The 18,429-nt window shown below is 42.8% G+C and overlaps 2 protein-coding genes across 5 annotated transcripts in view; one reads left to right on the top strand and one right to left on the bottom strand.

Annotated features, from left to right (window-relative positions):
- LOC140576777 (deoxynucleoside triphosphate triphosphohydrolase SAMHD1-like) overlaps positions 1-6,160 on the bottom strand; it is an 18,947-nt gene extending 12,787 nt beyond the window's left edge. For 2 of the 4 annotated variants that reach the window (XM_072696378.1, XM_072696382.1), the window contains exons 1-3: positions 4,770-4,981; positions 685-742; positions 5-77 (exon numbers count right to left, since the gene is read on the bottom strand). In XM_072696378.1, the coding sequence (XP_072552479.1) occupies positions 5-77; positions 685-742; positions 4,770-4,872 (234 nt within the window). In that variant the 5' untranslated portion in view covers positions 4,873-4,981. Of the gene's footprint in view, positions 1-4; positions 78-684; positions 743-4,769; positions 4,982-6,127 lie in introns of those variants that run through there. The other 2 variants (XM_072696381.1, XM_072696380.1) reach the window with 2 other exon arrangements.
- On the top strand, positions 204-18,429 carry rhoac (ras homolog gene family, member Ac). The gene is made up of 6 exons (XM_072696383.1): positions 204-228; positions 919-941; positions 13,830-13,985; positions 14,588-14,713; positions 16,025-16,153; positions 17,169-18,429. Exons 1-6 carry the CDS (start codon positions 222-224, stop codon positions 17,340-17,342), a joined length of 615 nt encoding a protein of 204 aa, XP_072552484.1. The 5' UTR covers positions 204-221; the 3' UTR covers positions 17,343-18,429.

The following is an 18,429-nucleotide window of genomic DNA, read 5'->3' as shown; positions in this document are numbered from 1 at the left end:
ACACCTTCATGGGCTCGTTTGAAAACTGCCAGCATTTCTGAAGGCAATGGAGCAGCTGTCGTCTGGACTCCAGGGACCTGAGGGAGGTACAGGTGAGAACAAGGACAATTATAATGATATCAGAACGCTTTAAATTAATGTACAAATGCACAGTTTTATGAGCTCTCTTCATTCCTCAGGATTAAACAGACTGTTTCTGCTACGGCCCCGTTAAGACCGATATGAGAGGTAAATGAGCACTGCTCAGATTTGTGACCGTGTGAATAGGAAAGCTGAACGGGGGCGGGGCCAAACTGCTGTGGGCTGAACGGGCGGGGCCAAACTGCTGTGGGCTGAACGGGCGGGGCTGAGCGGGCGGGGCTGAACGGGTGGGGCTAAACGGGGGTGTTCACTTAAATATGGAAAGTTTGAGAATTTAAATGAATTAAAATGGAAAATTAATATTATACTCTACTTCAAGGTAAATATTCTAATGTAGGCAAATTAGTGGAACCGATCATGTGAAGGTCTTTAAACAAAAAGGTCAGACGAGTCTGATCTCCTCCAATAACTCGACTTCTCACTCAACTGTAAAATGCTGAGATCATCCACAATATAAAAAAACTCTATTATATTAAGATTTACCACAGCTCCCAGTTTGTTGAAGTCCACTACACACACACTCTCACACACACTCTCACTCACTCTATGCCAAGTGTCTTCAGCTGCAGGTCTGTCAGGAACTCTGTTTTGACGTTGTTGTCTGTGCAGAGAGGAGAAGAACTGATGTTATTCAAAATTAGCAATCAGCAGCTTAATTACTGCTAAACACACTAATGTACTTCTACTGCTTCATTATTAGGCAATAACCATATATCAGCTCTGGTTCTGACTGCCAGACCAGAGGCGTCACAACTGAAGGTCATGTTTTGTCTACAGATCTCCAGCTGCCAGGAAGGAGGGTCAGTATAAAGAGAGCGATTCAGTCTAATCAGCCTTGAGATGGAGGTCACGCCGAGTCCTCCTCAAACCCTCACACCTTAAAGCAGAAGCTGAGCTCAGTCAGAGTCGGGGGTCCGGTGTGAAACTGAGCTTCACTGTAGAGAAACTGACCCACTCTGATCTCTGTACAGTGGTAGTAATTGGACCAGGTGTCTGTCGCCATGACTACAACACAGATACAGCCCATAATTTATCTCCTATTATCCAAACCCACCAGTGCAGCTACACGAGTCTTCAGAGTTTTATATGGAATGATGATGATGATGATGATGATGAAGGTAGGGTGATGAAGGTTTTCTTTAGGGACTACTTTCTGTAGCTGCACTACACCCTGCAGCATGTATCCCTACACCATTTTAATGAGGTTATCTAGAACCCCCCCTTCTACCCCGACTCTGAATTTAACTTCATGGCTTAACTTCAGTAATGATGCACTTAATGAATGAAGTTGAACTTGAAGTATTAATTTAAATAATTAAGATTACGTGAAGAATTCGGACAGACCTGAGAAATGCTCAAACCAGCCACACTGTTTTCTATGTAGGTACTGAAAATTAAGCCTCAGGATGTGAACACACACACACACACACACACACAGACACACACACACACACACACACACACACACCCTTGGGGGTCTAACCCAACTTTAATTAGCATTCCTGAGATGCAAAGCAGGTTTGAACGCAAAACAACACCACAGCTAGAACATGACCCGCCTTACGGGTCCGACAGTCTTCTTCATTAGAGATCACTCTGATGCCAATATTCATGATCCGATATTTCCTCTTTACAGCAGTACTGCACTCTTAGCAGGGTTCTACTTAGAACAGAAAAAGGGTTCTGTGGCTTTCATCAACAGAGGAACGCTAAACTGCTGCAGCACTGTTAAACCAGGAAGAGTTGTCCTGGTTCTATTTAGAACCGGCACTTTTACTACAGAACCCTTAAAGAACATTTTCCCTATAAGACCTAAAGCATGTAGCAGCTGGAATGACCGCATGTGTTTCTTGGTGTTGCATTTGTGTATATTCCAAATTTGTCATGATCTATAAACACACATACATAAGCACTGTTGCATTAGAATAAACCCACATAAACAAAAAGTCAGTGGTCAGTGAGAGTGTCTACCTGTAATTAACTCTATATAACATTAGAATAAACCCATATAAACATAAAGTCAGTGGTCAGTGAGAGTGTCTACCTGTAATTAACTCTATATAACATTAGAATAAACCCATATAAACATAAAGTCAGTGATCAGTGAGAGTGTCTACCTGTAATTAACTCTATATAACATTAGAATAAACCCAAATAAACATAAAGTCAGTGGTCAGTGAGAGTGTCTACCTGTAATTAACTCTATATAACATTAGAATAAACCCAAATAAACATAAAGTCAGTGGTCAGTGAGAGTGTCTACCTGTAATTAACTCTATATAACATTAGAATAAACCCACATAAACAAAAAGTCAGTGGTCAGTGAGAGTGTCTACCTGTAATTAACTCTATATAACATTAGAATAAACCCAGATAAACATAAAGTCAGTGGTCAGTGAGAGTGTCTACCTGTAATTAACTCTATATAACATTAGAATAAACCCATATAAACATAAAGTCAGTGGTCAGTGAGAGTGTCTACCTGTAATTAACTCTATATAACATTAGAATAAACCCAAATAAACATAAAGTCAGTGGTCAGTGAGAGTGTCTACCTGTAATTAACTCTATATAACATTAGAATAAACCCAAATAAACATAAAGTCAGTGGTCAGTGAGAGTGTCTACCTGTAATTAACTCTATATAACATTAGAATAAACCCAAATAAACATAAAGTCAGTGGTCAGTGAGAGTGTCTACCTGTAATTAACTCTATATAACATTAGAATAAACCCAAATAAACATAAAGTCAGTGGTCAGTGAGAGTGTCTACCTGTAATTAACTCTATATAACATTAGAATAAACCCAAATAAACATAAAGTCAGCGGTCAGTGAGAGTGTCTACCTGTAATTATCTCTATATAACATTAGAATAAACCCAAATAAACATAAAGTCAGCGGTCAGTGAGAGTGTCTACCTGTAATTAACTCTATATAACATTAGAATAAACCCAAATAAACATAAAGTCAGTGGTCAGTGAGAGTGTCTACCTGTAATTAACTCTATATAACATTAGAATAAACCCAAATAAACATAAAGTCAGTGGTCAGTGAGAGTGTCTACCTGTAATTAACTCTATATAACATTAGAATAAACCCAAATAAACATAAAGTCAGTGGTCAGTGAGAGTGTCTACCTGTAATTAACTCTATATAACATTAGAATAAACCCAAATAAACATAAAGTCAGTGGTCAGTGAGAGTGTCTACCTGTAATTAACTCTATATAACATTAGAATAAACCCATATAAACATAAAGTCAGTGGTCAGTGAGAGTGTCTACCTGTAATTATCTCTATATAACATTAGAATAAACCCAAATAAACATAAAGTCAGTGGTCAGTGAGGGTGTCTACCTGTAATTAACTCTATATAACATTAGAATAAACCCAAATAAACATAAAGTCAGTGGTCAGTGAGAGTGTCTACCTGTAATTAACTCTATATAACATTAGAATAAACCCAAATAAACATAAAGTCAGTGGTCAGTGAGAGTGTCTACCTGTAATTAACTCTATATAACATTAGAATAAACCCAAATAAACATAAAGTCAGTGGTCAGTGAGAGTGTCTACCTGTAATTAACTCTATATAACATTAGAATAAACCCAAATAAACATAAAGTCAGTGGTCAGTGAGAGTGTCTACCTGTAATTAACTCTATATAACATTAGAATAAACCCAAATAAACATAAAGTCAGTGGTCAGTGAGAGCGTCTACCTGTAATTAACTCTATATAACATTAGAATAAACCCAAATAAACATAAAGTCAGTGGTCAGTGAGGGTGTCTACCTGTAATTAACTCTATATAACATTAGAATAAACCCATATAAACATAAAGTCAGTGGTCAGTGAGAGTGTCTACCTGTAATTATCTCTATATAACATTAGAATAAACCCAAATAAACATAAAGTCAGTGGTCAGTGAGGGTGTCTACCTGTAATTAACTCTATATAACATTAGAATAAACCCATATAAACATAAAGTCAGTGGTCAGTGAGAGTGTCTACCTGTAATTAACTCTATATAACATTAGAATAAACCCAAATAAACAAAGTCAGCGGTCAGTGAGAGTGTCTACCTGTAATTAACTCTATATAACATTAGAATAAACCCTAATAAACATAAAGACAGTGGTCAGTGAGAGTGTCTACCTGTAATTAACTCTATATAACATTAGAATAAACCCAAATAAACAAAGTCAGCGGTCAGTGAGAGTGTCTACCTGTAATTAACTCTATATAACATTAGAATAAACCCAAATAAACAAAGTCAGCGGTCAGTGAGAGTGTCTACCTGTAATTAACTCTATATAACATTAGAATAAACCCAAATAAACAAAGTCAGCGGTCAGTGAGAGTGTCTACCTGTAAAACTAAATCAACATATAACAGCGCAGTCATTAAGGCCTGTTTACTTGTTTATTTGTATTTATTCTGGTGTTGTAAACAATCGCGCGCTGTGCAGATCTTAAATAAAGACATAAGGCTCGAGGTGAAGGTGTGAGCTCGAGTGCGTGTGTGAATGCAAGTGTAGACAAATGCATGCACCCTGAGCTCGCGCTCCCACTGCCCCAGCCCCTGCCCCGCGTGCTGTGTCTGCAGGTTTGCGGTGTGTGCATACCCGTATGCTCGTGTTGCCGGTGCATGCTTATTTTACCGCCTCGCGAGCGTTTCTCCGGCGTGACACAGTCCATCTCCTCCCTCGCGCGCTTCCCGCCCTCCATCGCCGCACACAGTGAGGATTATTAATGAGATATTAGTGATATTTACAGATCTGCTCCACGTCACCCCGTCCGGCTCCCGCTACACCCCTGCTCTGGCGCTCTGTTTTTTTGTCTTTGGCGGTTCAATCGGCAACTCCCTGGAGCTACAGCGCCCCCTACTGCCAGGGCGGGTCTCTCTCTCTGTCTCTCTCTCTGTCTCTCTCTCTCTCTCTGTCTCTGTCTGTCTCTCTCTCTCTCTCTCTCTCTCTCTCTCTCTGTCTCTGTCTGTCTCTCTCTCTCTCTCTCTCTGTCTCTCTCTCTCTCTCTCTCTCCCTCTCTGTCTCTCTCTCTCTCCCTGTCTCTCTCTCTCTCTCTCTCTCTCTGTCTCTCTCTCTCTGTCTCTCTCTCTGTCTCTCTCTCTCTCTCTCTCTCTCTGTCTCTCTCTCTCTGTCTCTCTCTCTCTGTCTCTCTCTCTCTCTCTCTCTCTCTCCCTGTCTCTAAGGGTCCCAAAGACTGAATGGGAACTGCTGAAGGCTTAAAGGGCGGGGCTAAACTATTATAGGCACAGTGGGAACTGCTGAATGGGCGGGGCTAAACTATTATAGACGGAATGGGAACTGCTGAATGGGCGGGGCTAAACTATTATAGACGGAATGGGAACTGCTGAATGGGCGGGGCTAAACTATTATAGACGGAATGGGTGCTGCTGAAGGCTGAATGGGCGGGGCTAAACTATTATAGACGGAATGGGAACTGCTGAATGGGCGGGGCTAAACTATTATAGACGGAATGGGAACTGCTGAATGGGCGGGGCTAAACTATTATAGACTGAATGGGTGCTGCTGAAGGCTGAATGGGCGGGGCTAAACTATTATAGGCGCAGTGGGTGCTGCTGAAGGCTGAGTGGGCGGGGCTAAACTCGTATCGTGATTGACAGGGGCTATAAAAGTGTATTTTGGCAGAGTTGTGGGATGAGTGTTATGAGGCCTGATATCTTTTTATAGGGCCCCAAATTCCTAAAGCTGAAGGGGAACTTAGGATATAGAAGGGCACCCAGTAAGACACCCAGCGGCCCATGCCTTACATGCTGTGTCCAGTGAAGGGCGGCACACAGGGCATGCTGTCTCTGGGGGGCGCTTCAGAGACGCTGAAATATGGGGGAGGGTATCGAGGGGGCGCCAGTGGGCCCTTTAATTTTAATGTAAACATACATTTAAACCCGAATATTAAAGCACAAATGCTCAGATATGCTTCATATTAAATGTGTCTCATTAACCCTCTGCTCCGCTCAGTCTCGGCGGGTTCATGGAGAGCTGCTGCCCGCCCGCCCGGCCGCTGCTGCCCGCCCGGCCGCTCGCTGCTGTCCGCCCGCCCGGCCGCTGCTGTCACTGCCGGCCGCTGCTGAAGGGCAGGAGGAACAGTTAGACCAGCGAGGCGGTAAAGCACACATTCCTTTAGTTTTTAGGGGTTTTGTAGTGAGTAAAGTGCAGTTATCTGGGGTCGTGGTTGTGCTGCAGGGCTCTGCAGGGCTGTGCTCCCCCAGCCTGCTACTCCAGCTTCAGCTGTGCAGCTAGCGCTAATGCTACCTCCCGTGTTTACAGCCAGAGCTGCTGCTATTCACCTCATTCTCATCTACATCCGTCATAAACACACACCTCTACAGTCAGCGGTGTTACCCCCTTCTCCTAAACCGAGACCCCGGTCAGATAATCCATTAGCTGGGGTTAATAAACAGCAGCTTTCACTAACCGGCTGTGGTTCGCTAGCGCTAGCTTAGCGGCTATTAGCAGCACTGGCTAACTGTGGCTAACTGTAGCTAACTGTAGCTAAATCCTCTAACTCCTCTAGCTTCTCTAGCTCCTCTAACTCCTCTAACTCCTCTAGCTTCTCTAACTCCTCTAACTTCTCTAACTCCTCTAACTCCTCTAACTTCTCTAACTCCTCTAGCTTCTCTAACTCCTCTAACTTCTCTAACTCCTCTAACTCCTCTAGCTCCTCTAACTCCTCTAACTTCTCTAACTCCTCTAACTCCTCTAGCTTCTCTAACTCCTCTAGCTTCTCTAACTTCTCTAACTCCTCTAACTCCTCTAACTTCTCTAACTCCTCTAGCTTCTCTAACTCCTCTAGCTTCTCTAACTCCTCTAACTTCTCTAACTTCTCTAACTCCTCTAGCTCCTCTAACTCCTCTAACTCCTCTAACTTCTCTAACTCCTCTAATTCCTCTAACTCCTCTAACTCCTCTAGCTCCTCTAACTCCTCTAACTCCTCTAGCTTCTCTAACTTCTCTAACTTCTCTAACTCCTCTAATTCCTCTAACTCCTCTAACTCCTCTAGCTCCTCTAACTCCTCTAACTTCTCTAACTTCTCTAACTTCTCTAACTCCTCTAGCTCCTCTAACTCCTCTAACTCCTCTAGCTTCTCTAACTCCTCTAACTTCTCTAACTTCTCTAACTCCTCTAGCTCCTCTAACTCCTCTAACTCCTCTAGCTTCTCTAACTTCTCTAACTCCTCTAACTCCTCTAACTCCTCTAGCTTCTCTAGCTCCTCTAGCTCCTCTAACTCCTCTAGCTCCTCTAACTTCTCTAACTTCTCTAACTCCTCTAACTCCTCTAACTCCTCTAGCTTCTCTAGCTCCTCTAGCTCCTCTAACTCCTCTAACTTCTCTAACTTCTCTAACTCCTCTAGCTTCTCTAGCTCCTCTAGCTCCTCTAACTCCTCTAACTCCTCTAGCTCCTCTAGCTCCTCTAGCTCCTCTAACTTCTCTAACTCCTCTAGCTTCTCTAGCTCCTCTAGCTCCTCTAACTCCTCTAACTCCTCTAACTCCTCTAACTTCTCTAACTCCTCTAGCTTCTCTAGCTTCTCTAACTCCTCTAGCTCCTCTAACTCCTCTAGCTCCTCTAACTCCTCTAGCTCCTCTAACTCCTCTAACTCCTCTAACTTCTCTAACTCCTCTAGCTCCTCTAGCTCCTCTAGCTCCTCTAACTCCTCTAACTCCTCTAGCTCCTCTAGCTCCTCTAGCTCCTCTAACTCCTCTAACTCCTCTAGCTTCTCTAACTCCTCTAACTCCTCTAGCTTCTCTAACTCCTCTAGCTCCTCTAGCTTCTCTAACTCCTCTAACTTCTCTAACTCCTCTAACTCCTCTAACTCCTCTAGCTTCTCTAGCTTCTCTAACTCCTCTAACTTCTCTAACTCCTCTAGCTCCTCTAACTTCTCTAACTCCTCTAGCTCCTCTAGCTCCTCTAACTCCTCTAACTTCTCTAGCTCCTCTAGCTTCTCTAACTCCTCTAACTCCTCTAGCTTCTCTAACTCCTCTAACTCCTCTAACTCCTCTAACTCCTCTAGCTCCTCTAACTCCTCTAGCTTCTCTAGCTTCTCTAGCTTCTCTAACTCCTCTAGCTTCTCTAACTCCTCTAGCTTCTCTAACTCCTCTAACTCCTCTAGCTTCTCTAACTTCTCTAACTCCTCTAACTTCTCTAACTCCTCTAACTCCTCTAGCTCCTCTAGCTTCTCTAGCTTCTCTAACTCCTCTAACTCCTCTAGCTTCTCTAGCTTCTCTAACTCCTCTAACTCCTCTAACTCCTCTAGCTTCTCTAGCTTCTCTAACTCCTCTAACTCCTCTAGCTTCTCTAACTCCTCTAACTCCTCTAACTCCTCTAGCTTCTCTAGCTTCTCTAACTCCTCTAACTCCTCTAACTCCTCTAGCTTCTCTAACTCCTCTAACTCCTCTAGCTTCTCTAGCTTCTCTAACTCCTCTAACTCCTCTAGCTTCTCTAACTCCTCTAGCTTCTCTAGCTCCTCTAACTTCTCTAACTCCTCTAACTTCTCTAACTCCTCTAACTCCTCTAGCTCCTCTAACTTCTCTAACTCCTCTAACTCCTCTAACTCCTCTAGCTTCTCTAGCTCCTCTAGCTCCTCTAACTCCTCTAGCTCCTCTAGCTCCTCTAACTTCTCTAACTTCTCTAACTCCTCTAACTCCTCTAGCTCCTCTAACTCCTCTAGCTTCTCTAACTTCTCTAACTCCTCTAACTCCTCTAGCTCCTCTAACTCCTCTAACTTCTCTAACTTCTCTAACTCCTAACTCCTCTAGCTCCTCTAACTTCTCTAACTCCTCTAGCTTCTCTAACTCCTCTAACTTCTCTAGCTCCTCTAACTCCTCTAGCTTCTCTAGCTTCTCTAACTCCTCTAACTTCTCTAACTCCTCTAACTCCTCTAGCTTCTCTAACTCCTCTAACTTCTCTAACTCCTCTAACTCCTCTAGCTTCTCTAACTCTTCTAACTCCTCTAACTTCTCTAACTCCTCTAGCTTCTCTAACTCCTCTAGCTTCTCTAACTCCTCTAACTTCTCTAACTCCTCTAACTCCTCTAACTTCTCTAACTCCTCTAACTCCTCTAGCTTCTCTAACTCCTCTAACTTCTCTAACTCCTCTAGCTTCTCTAACTCCTCTAGCTTCTCTAACTCCTCTAACTTCTCTAACTCCTCTAACTCCTCTAGCTTCTCTAACTCCTCTAACTCCTCTAGCTTAAAGGTAAAGGTGCACGTATTCGTCACTGTACAGTGTGGACTGTACAGCGAAATGTGTCCTCCGCATTTAACCCATCTGGTAGTGAACACACACTCACACACACACACGTGTTAGGGGCAGTGAGTACACACACACACCCAGAGCGGTGGGCAGCCAACTCCAGCGCCCGGGGAGCAGAGAGGGTAAAGGGCCTTGCTCAAGGGCCCAACAGTGGCAGCTTGCCGAGCCCGGGAATCGAACCCACAACCCTGTTATCGATATCCCGGCGCTCTAACCGCTGAGCCACCACTTCTCTAACTCCTCTAACTCCTCTAGCTTCTCTAACTCCTCTAACTCCTCTAACTTCTCTAACTCCTCTAGCTCCTCTAGCTTCTCTAACTTCTCTAACTCCTCTAGCTTCTCTAACTCCTCTAACTTCTCTAACTTCTCTAACTCCTCTAACTTCTCTAACTCCTCTAACTTCTCTAACTCCTCTAACTTCTCTAGCTTCTCTAACTCCTCTAACTCCTCTAACTCCTCTAACTCCTCTAGCTTCTCTAACTCCTCTAACTCCTCTAGCTTCTCTAACTCCTCTAACTCCTCTAACTCCTCTAACTCCTCTAACTTCTCTAACTCCTCTAACTCCTCTAGCTTCTCTAACTCCTCTAACTCCTCTAACTCCTCTAACTCCTCTAGCTTCTCTAACTCCTCTAACTCCTCTAGCTTCTCTAACTCCTCTAACTCCTCTAACTCCTCTAACTTCTCTAACTCCTCTAACTTCTCTAACTTCTCTAACTCCTCTAACTCCTCTAGCTCCTCTAACTTCTCTAACTTCTCTAACTTCTCTAACTCCTCTAACTCCTCTAACTTCTCTAACTCCTCTAACTTCTCTAACTCCTCTAACTCCTCTAACTCCTCTAACTCCTCTAACTCCTCTAACTTCTCTAACTCCTCTAGCTTCTCTAACTCCTCTAACTCCTCTAACTCCTCTAGCTTCTCTAGCTCCTCTAGCTCCTCTAGCTCCTCTAGCTCCTCTAACTCCTCTAGCTCCTCTAGCTCCTCTAACTCCTCTAACTCCTCTAGCTTCTCTAACTCCTCTAGCTTCTCTAACTCCTCTAGCTTCTCTAACTTCTCTAACTCCTCTAACTCCTCTAACTCCTCTAACTCCTCTAGCTTCTCTAACTCCTCTAGCTTCTCTAACTCCTCTAGCTTCTCTAACTCCTCTAACTCCTCTAGCTTCTCTAACTTCTCTAACTCCTCTAACTTCTCTAACTCCTCTAACTCCTCTAACTTCTCTAACTCCTCTAGCTTCTCTAACTCCTCTAGCTTCTCTAACTCCTCTAACTCCTCTAGCTTCTCTAACTTCTCTAACTCCTCTAACTTCTCTAACTCCTCTAACTCCTCTAGCTTCTCTAACTCCTCTAACTCCTCTAGCTTCTCTAACTCCTCTAGCTTCTCTAACTCCTCTAACTCCTCTAGCTTCTCTAACTTCTCTAGCTTCTCTAACTCCTCTAACTCCTCTAGCTTCTCTAACTTCTCTAACTCCTCTAACTCCTCTAGCTTCTCTAACTCCTCTAGCTTCTCTAACTTCTCTAACTCCTCTAACTCCTCTAACTTCTCTAACTCCTCTAACTCCTCTAACTCCTCTAACTCCTCTAGCTTCTCTAGCTTCTCTAACTCCTCTAGCTCCTCTAACTCCTCTAACTCCTCTAGCTTCTCTAGCTTCTCTAGCTTCTCTAACTCCTCTAACTCCTCTAACTCCTCTAACTTCTCTAGCTCCTCTAGCTCCTCTAACTTCTCTAACTCCTCTAGCTCCTCTAACTTCTCTAACTCCTCTAACTCCTCTAGCTTCTCTAACTCCTCTAACTCCTCTAACTCCTCTAGCTTCTCTAACTCCTCTAACTTCTCTAACTCCTCTAACTCCTCTAACTTCTCTAACTCCTCTAGCTTCTCTAACTCCTCTAACTTCTCTAACTCCTCTAACTCCTCTAGCTCCTCTAGCTTCTCTAACTCCTCTAACTCCTCTAACTTCTCTAACTCCTCTAACTTCTCTAACTCCTCTAACTCCTCTAGCTTCTCTAGCTTCTCTAACTCCTCTAACTTCTCTAACTCCTCTAACTCCTCTAACTTCTCTAACTCCTCTAACTTCTCTAACTCCTCTAACTTCTCTAACTCCTCTAACTCCTCTAACTCCTCTAACTTCTCTAGCTTCTCTAACTCCTCTAGCTCCTCTAGCTCCTCTAGCTCCTCTAACTCCTCTAACTTCTCTAGCTTCTCTAACTCCTCTAACTCCTCTAACTCCTCTAGCTCCTCTAGCTCCTCTAGCTCCTCTAGCTCCTCTAACTCCTCTAACTCCTCTAGCTCCTCTAGCTCCTCTAACTCCTCTAACTCCTCTAACTTCTCTAACTTCTCTAACTTCTCTAACTCCTCTAACTCCTCTAACTCCTCTAACTTCTCTAACTCCTAACTCCTCTAACTTCGTTTTTCCTGAGATTTTCTTCACTCAGCCTCACATTTCTCACTAATGACAGTCTATTAAAAGCCTACACCCTGTTCTGTTTCACAGTGGTGCTTCAGAGATGCTAAAATATCCATATTTCAGGGTGTTTTGGGTCACAGTGTTAATCTAAATAAAGTGAAATCTATTTTTTATCGATTTCCCCCAAAATATCCAAGAAAATTCATGTTTACACCCTTTTTATTTAACATAGCTAGTTCCCTCAGTTATAAACACCATTCACTCCATTTAATAATCTGAGCCCACTGTTTAATAGTCATCTGTTCTCTCAGTTTAATTAAGAGTTCCTTTAACTTATTAAATAATCCCTCAGTTTAACACACTCTTCTCTAAGTGTAGTGATTGGTTCTGCCGGTTTAATAAACGGTTCTCTCAGCTGAACTAAAGCTTAAGGAGGTTTATGAGAGCAAAGGACGGTTCTACTCAGTATCGGTAGTCTTCCTAATAAAGTGTCAGTGAGATATCTGATATCTGTGTGTAATCTGATCTGTAATCTGATCTGTAATCTGCCTAAACAGCAGAATCATCTCTTGTCAATCTACTCGGTCATATCAGAATATTATGACCAACTACCTAACAGTGGGGATAACCACCCACGTTGTGGTATGGGCTGCATTTGGGTGATGGAAGGTCTGGATTGAATCAGAATCAGAATCTCTTTATTTCACCAAGTATGTTGCACATACAAGGAATTTGTCTTGGTGAGAGCAACACGTATGACAAGTAACAAAAACACAGAACACAGATTATTTACAGTATTAGACTAAAGGAAAATGACACTAAACAGTAAATAGGGTAGGGGATACATTAAAAAAGTAAGAAGTACTAAAGGTAATAAAGAGCTGATATTTACAGAAAGTAAAGAGCTGATATTTACAGAAAAGAACATCTGTACAGGTGTGCAAATAGGCAGAGTGCAAATAGTCATAGTGCAAATAGGCAGAGTGCAAAATAGCTGTTCAGTCCGGTTTGGTACAGTTCAATTTTATGTTCTGAGGTTTACAGTGGGAGGTGTCCACTGTGGTTGAGGAGCTCTACAGCTCTGGGGAAGAAGCTGTTAGCATGACGTGTTGTGCTGGTTTTGATGGATCGCAGTCTTCTACCAGAGGGGAGTGTCTGGAAGAGGGATCAGATGTGATCTTGCCAGCCCGCTTCCTCACCCTGCTGGTGTGGGGTAGAGGTTGTAGAGGTTAGCTGATCCGCAGTGGGAGTTACTTTGGGAGTCGCCATTCACCTTCTGAAATCATTGCTCCATAAGTCATCCCGTCAAGTTGGCAGGTTTCGAGATGCTACCACCCCTCGGCCGGGACCCTATGGTCATGCCCTTTTGGACATCAGTCAGATCTCGTCAGATCTTTGCCCATGACGATGTTTCTACGCTCTACTTCTACAACTGACTGGTGTGCTCGCTTATTTATATACGCAGCAAACCCCGACATACCCGGGTGGTCATAATGTTTATAATGTGATGTCAGAGGGGAGTGAAGACTCTGGCGAAGGGGTGTAGAGCAGTCGCCCCTTGACTGTGGAGCAGCTGACCTCTATAATGAACACCTTCCATTACACTAATACTGTCCATGCCATGCTGTCTCACTAGTGTCATGTGTGTCACTGTTAGGTAGGTGGCCATAATATTCGGATATGACTGTGTGTCTGTATTTTATATGATTGACTAATGTTTGTGGACGTCTCTTGTAATGAATGCATTCAGCTAGAGATCATCCCCTGCTTTCTTTTATTCACATTAATTTGCCTCCAGTACCTCTAGTTCACGTTCTTCTTGTTGATATGATTGTAAATGTGGAAGGGTGATCGCAGTGTGCTTATATAATCACCAGCCAGACGCATAATTGCTCTCAGTTGAACGTGTAATAATTGGGACAGAGCTACTGGTGAAGGTTCTGATTAATAGATTAATAGAAAATTATTGTTCTCCTTTTCTTCTCGAATCTGTGCAGATGGCTGCTATCCGTAAAAAGCTGGTGATAGTCGGCGACGGCGCCTGTGGAAAGACCTGCCTACTGATCGTCTTCAGCAAAGACCAGTTCCCTGAGGTGTACGTGCCCACAGTGTTCGAGAATTATGTGGCAGACATTGAGGTTGATGGAAAGCAGGTAAGTAAAGAGTCCATTAAAATTACACTGACACACTGGTTTCTGTTATACTGGACCGAATTACGGACAAGACATAGGCTGCTCTGAGTGGTCCAGCGGAGCTAAGGCGCTGCCACTATGACCTGAGCCTTGCTGGTCTGAATGCTGCCTGCCATCAGCAGCCGGAGCCAGAGAGAGCACAATAGGCCATGTCCTCTCCTTGTGGGTAGGTGGCTCGTTCTCCCTCCCCACATCACTTTAGAGAAATGCTGGCCAGCACATACATCTGCTAGCCGACATAGCAGAGCTGGTTACCCGGCTCTTTCCTCTGAGCCTGTTGGTTGCCCAGTGGCGTTGCCTCCGACGGCGGCATCGGAAAGATGCGGTAGCTGGTTGTGCATGTGTCGGTCCTCACCCTCCCTCCCAGTGTCAGGGAGCACGAGTACTAAAGAGTGGGTTAGGTAAATGGCCATTGCTAATTGGGTAAAAAATAATTAAGTAAATAAATTGAAAATAGGCTGCAGCTGTGTTGATGCCGCTGTCTACTTCACAGGGTTTGAAGAGTGTTATGTGGTATTAAATTTACTTTATAAAAGGATGTACTTTTGTTTAATCTTTTGCAGGTAGAGCTTGCCTTATGGGACACTGCTGGTCAGGAGGATTATGACCGGTTAAGACCTCTTTCCTATCCTGATACAGATGTCATTCTCATGTGCTTTTCTATAGACAGCCCTGATAGCTTGGATAAGGCATCACCGTTTAGCTACTAACAGTATAAGCTGGACTTAAAGTGGTCCTTCTCCTGTGAAGCGTTGATTTACACTGCCCAGCTGTGCTGTTATTAGCATCAGTGTCCAGTTTCTGACCACAGAACCAATTTTGTTGGGTCTCAAGTAGGAATGCATAATGATATTAGAAAAATATCAGCATAGACTGAGAATTTGGGTAAATCTGGCTGATGTCTGAAGCTTATACTTCACTACACTGCTGTAAAATTACACTCATTAACTCATTTAGAGGGTGGAATATGGCTCTGAACTGTGATTGGTTGGCTGTTTTTGAATTGATCAATCAACCTTTATTTAAACTCTGTGTACATGATTTGTGACCCCTTTTTTATAATGTAGCTGAGCTGATATGTGAAATATAGGTTGGCAAATGCAAAACAGGGATTTGTAGAATAAAATGAGTTAGATATAACATTATTATTATTATTATTATTATTATCTTTATTATTTATTAAACAAATTAGATTAATGTTATAATAGTTAAATCCAAGTGTAGAAATAAATAAAGCACACTAGCAACAATAATACATTTAATAATGCATTTTAAAGAGCAAAAATAATATTATGGATAATAAAAAATAAATTTGTCTGTCTGCATTATTTATGTATCTCCGTTTAAAGCCCTCTAAGATCAAATGTCAAACTTCTTTGTAATGATTGGTTTAATCAATTAGCTTTTATTAAAATACACTCAGGATGACTCTCATTTACAAGGCGAGCACTACACAGAAGGGATTGAAACGTGTAAGGATATAAGGATAAAACATAATGCAAATAAGACCATACATTTTATAAAACAGATTAAAAAGCTACCAAATAAAACAAAACAAAACAAAATATTTAAGTAAATAAATGAAAATGATAAATTTTAATAAATGATAAATGTAAGTAAATGAAAAACTGAAATGGGTGAAAGCAAAAAAAAAGAAATATATAGAATATATATAACAGTCAGAAATACCATTGACATATAATAAATAATCAGATTTAAAATAGATAATAGTCTACTAAAACAGTTGCAGGCTGTGTGGAGGTGGTTAGAAATGAGAAGTTTGAAGTGGTCGAGTGACGGCAGTGAGTGAGTGAGTGAGTGAGTGAGTGAGTGAGTGAAGTTATGTTCATGAAAATTGGCCCAGAATTCCCAGATTGGCAACAACCCAGCAGTGACGCGGCTGTGTGGGGAAACCCCCAGGAGCACTGCTGAACACACTGACACACACACACTCACATCAGTGTCCTAAAACTAACGTCTTTCTTATTTTTGTCACAGAGAATATTCCCGAGAAGTGGACTCCAGAAGTGAAGCATTTCTGTCCAAATGTTCCCATCATCCTCGTGGGCAACAAAAAAGACCTCCGTGGCGATGAGCACACTCGACGGGAGCTGGCCAAAATGAAGCAGGTAGAGAACCTCCTGTTGTGTCAGACTGGAGAGCTGCAGCCTCTCTGCTGCTGCAATTCCCCAGTTCTCTTACATCAGGCTGTAAACGAGCTAATGAGCTAAAAGGAGGAGAGACTCAGCACAGGGACCCAGAAAGACTCAGACCCAAAAAAGACTCGGACCTAGAAAGACTCGGGCCCAGAAAGACTTGGACCTAGAAAGACTCGGACCCAGAAAGACTCGGACCTAGAAAGACTCGGACCCAGAAACACTCAGACCCAAATGCTACAAGTAGATCAACACACACTCCTCACGTGTCGATTGTTGATGTGATGGAATATCAACAGGTCCGATTATACACACATTCTGATCTGTACTCTGCTGGCCAACTGGACTGGACAGATTATTGCATAAAATATCCAAACCTATTGCTGACACAGATGTGCAAATGCACACACAGCTTGTCTAGTCCCTGTAGAGAAGAAGTACTGCCAATAGAATAGGACTCTCTGGAGCAGATCAACATCATGACCCTATTGGCTCCATGCTGCCTAATAATGCCAGGCGTGGGCTAGAGGGGTATAAAGCCCCCCAGCATTGAGGAGCTGTGGAGCAGTGGAAGAACTGTGTTCTCTGGAATGACTTTTGAGATGAGTTGGGTGGTTATCATCCAACATCCTGACATCACTAAAGCTCTTGTTGCTGAATGCAATCAAATCCTCACTGCAATGCTCCTCCTCCAGAATCTAGAAGAAAGTCTTCTTCTCTGGACAGTAGAGACGGTCACTCCTACAGAAGGAGGATCAGCTCTTTTAATAGCCTTGATTTCAGAAGAGAGTGAATGAGCAGGTGTCCCAATACTTTTGTGGTGTATTTTGATTGGGTGGGGCATTTAGTTTAATTCACTTCTTACAGTGGGTGTTGGTGGGTCTAATCAGTTGTGATGAAATCGCTAAAAATATCAAATAAATCAAATGTAAAACTGGTTGGAAAGAGGTCTTGTGCTAATCTGTATGGTGCTTGTGTTTCTCTGCAGGAGCCTGTGAAAGCAGAAGAAGGGCGAGATATGGCCAACCGCATCAGCGCTTTCGGTTATTTAGAATGCTCAGCCAAGACTAAAGATGGTGTCAGAGAGGTGTTCGAAATGGCCACCAGGGCGGCGCTGCAGGCGAAGAAGCGTGGCAAGAAGAACGCCTGCCTTTTATTATAGAAGTGCCATAGAAAAGGATAGCAGGTAGTGGAGGGTTTACTCTGCCATGGAGGCAAAGGAACTGGGGAAGGGGGAAAGATGTGCTTTTCAAGGCTGATACACCTGAGGCATCGTGGGAAATGATGGGCAAGCCCAAGAAAACCCCTTTAGCACGGCTTAGCAGTTGGAATGGCCTCATTATTGAGCGTCTTAGCAGTCCAGAGTGGGGGAAGGGGAGAGAGTGTTTTTTTTTTGAGGTTTTTAAAATGATGGTTCAGTCAAAAATGCTAACAATGCTAATAGTGAATGTAGGAGAATAGCCTCCAGTTAGCATTGTGGCTGTTAGCCTCCTTTCATGTTTGGGACTGAAAGCTTGATCAAGCTGCAGATCTCGGGGATGTGCTTCAATCTGTAGTCAACGTCACGCCCATATTAAACAATCTGGCTCTAAAAGCTCTAATAACATTAATATCCAGTATGAAGTTCTGATGGAATGAACACCTAGCGTGTATATATATATATATATATATATATATATATATATATATATATATAGTAGATGGTGTATATAGTACGGTTTCTGCTCTTTGAAGCTGTGCTGGGTTCAGATCTTTCAGAGAGGGTTTCCAATATGAGCTTGACGTCGACTTCAGACCAGCGCACTTCAGCTCTCTGTAACTGTAATACAGAGACGCAGATGTGAGATTTTCATTTTCTCACTTTTTATTCAGGCCCTCATCTCTCACACTGCTCTCAGGCCCGTTTTCCCTCCAGAGTCTTCTTAAGTGACTGTGTGTGTGTGTGTGTGTGTTGGACAGGTTGTGTGTATCTGTATATGTGTGTGTATATGAGTGTATGTGGTCTCCATCTCTGTGTAAATGAGTGTGTGTGGACGTCTCTGTGTTCTGTGCTCGGCTAAAGCGTGGTGTAAGTGGAGGTGGGTGGGTCTTTTGGCCCCTGTGGCCTCCAGCTCCAGCCTTTCCCCCTGTTTTCACAGCTGAAAGGACTCTGGGCTGAATGTTAGTGACTTTTAAAACATTTGGCAGTGTTTATTTAAGGCATAACGTTTTTTAAACTAAAACTGAAAAATAAAACTGAATGGTAAAAA

Source organism: Salminus brasiliensis, chromosome 14 (genome assembly GCF_030463535.1).
Source record: "Salminus brasiliensis chromosome 14, fSalBra1.hap2, whole genome shotgun sequence".
Taxonomy (NCBI): Eukaryota; Metazoa; Chordata; class Actinopteri; order Characiformes; family Bryconidae; genus Salminus; species Salminus brasiliensis.
This window is presented reverse-complemented; position numbering and strand designations above follow the sequence as displayed.

Bases quoted from the DNA above. Each gene is read 5' to 3' on its own strand.
- rhoac (XM_072696383.1), top strand. The intron at 13,986-14,587 runs GTAAGTAAAGAG...AATCTTTTGCAG, and splicing joins TTGAGGTTGATGGAAAGCAG to GTAGAGCTTGCCTTATGGGA. The intron at 14,714-16,024 runs GCATCACCGTTT...TTTGTCACAGAG, and splicing joins GCCCTGATAGCTTGGATAAG to AATATTCCCGAGAAGTGGAC.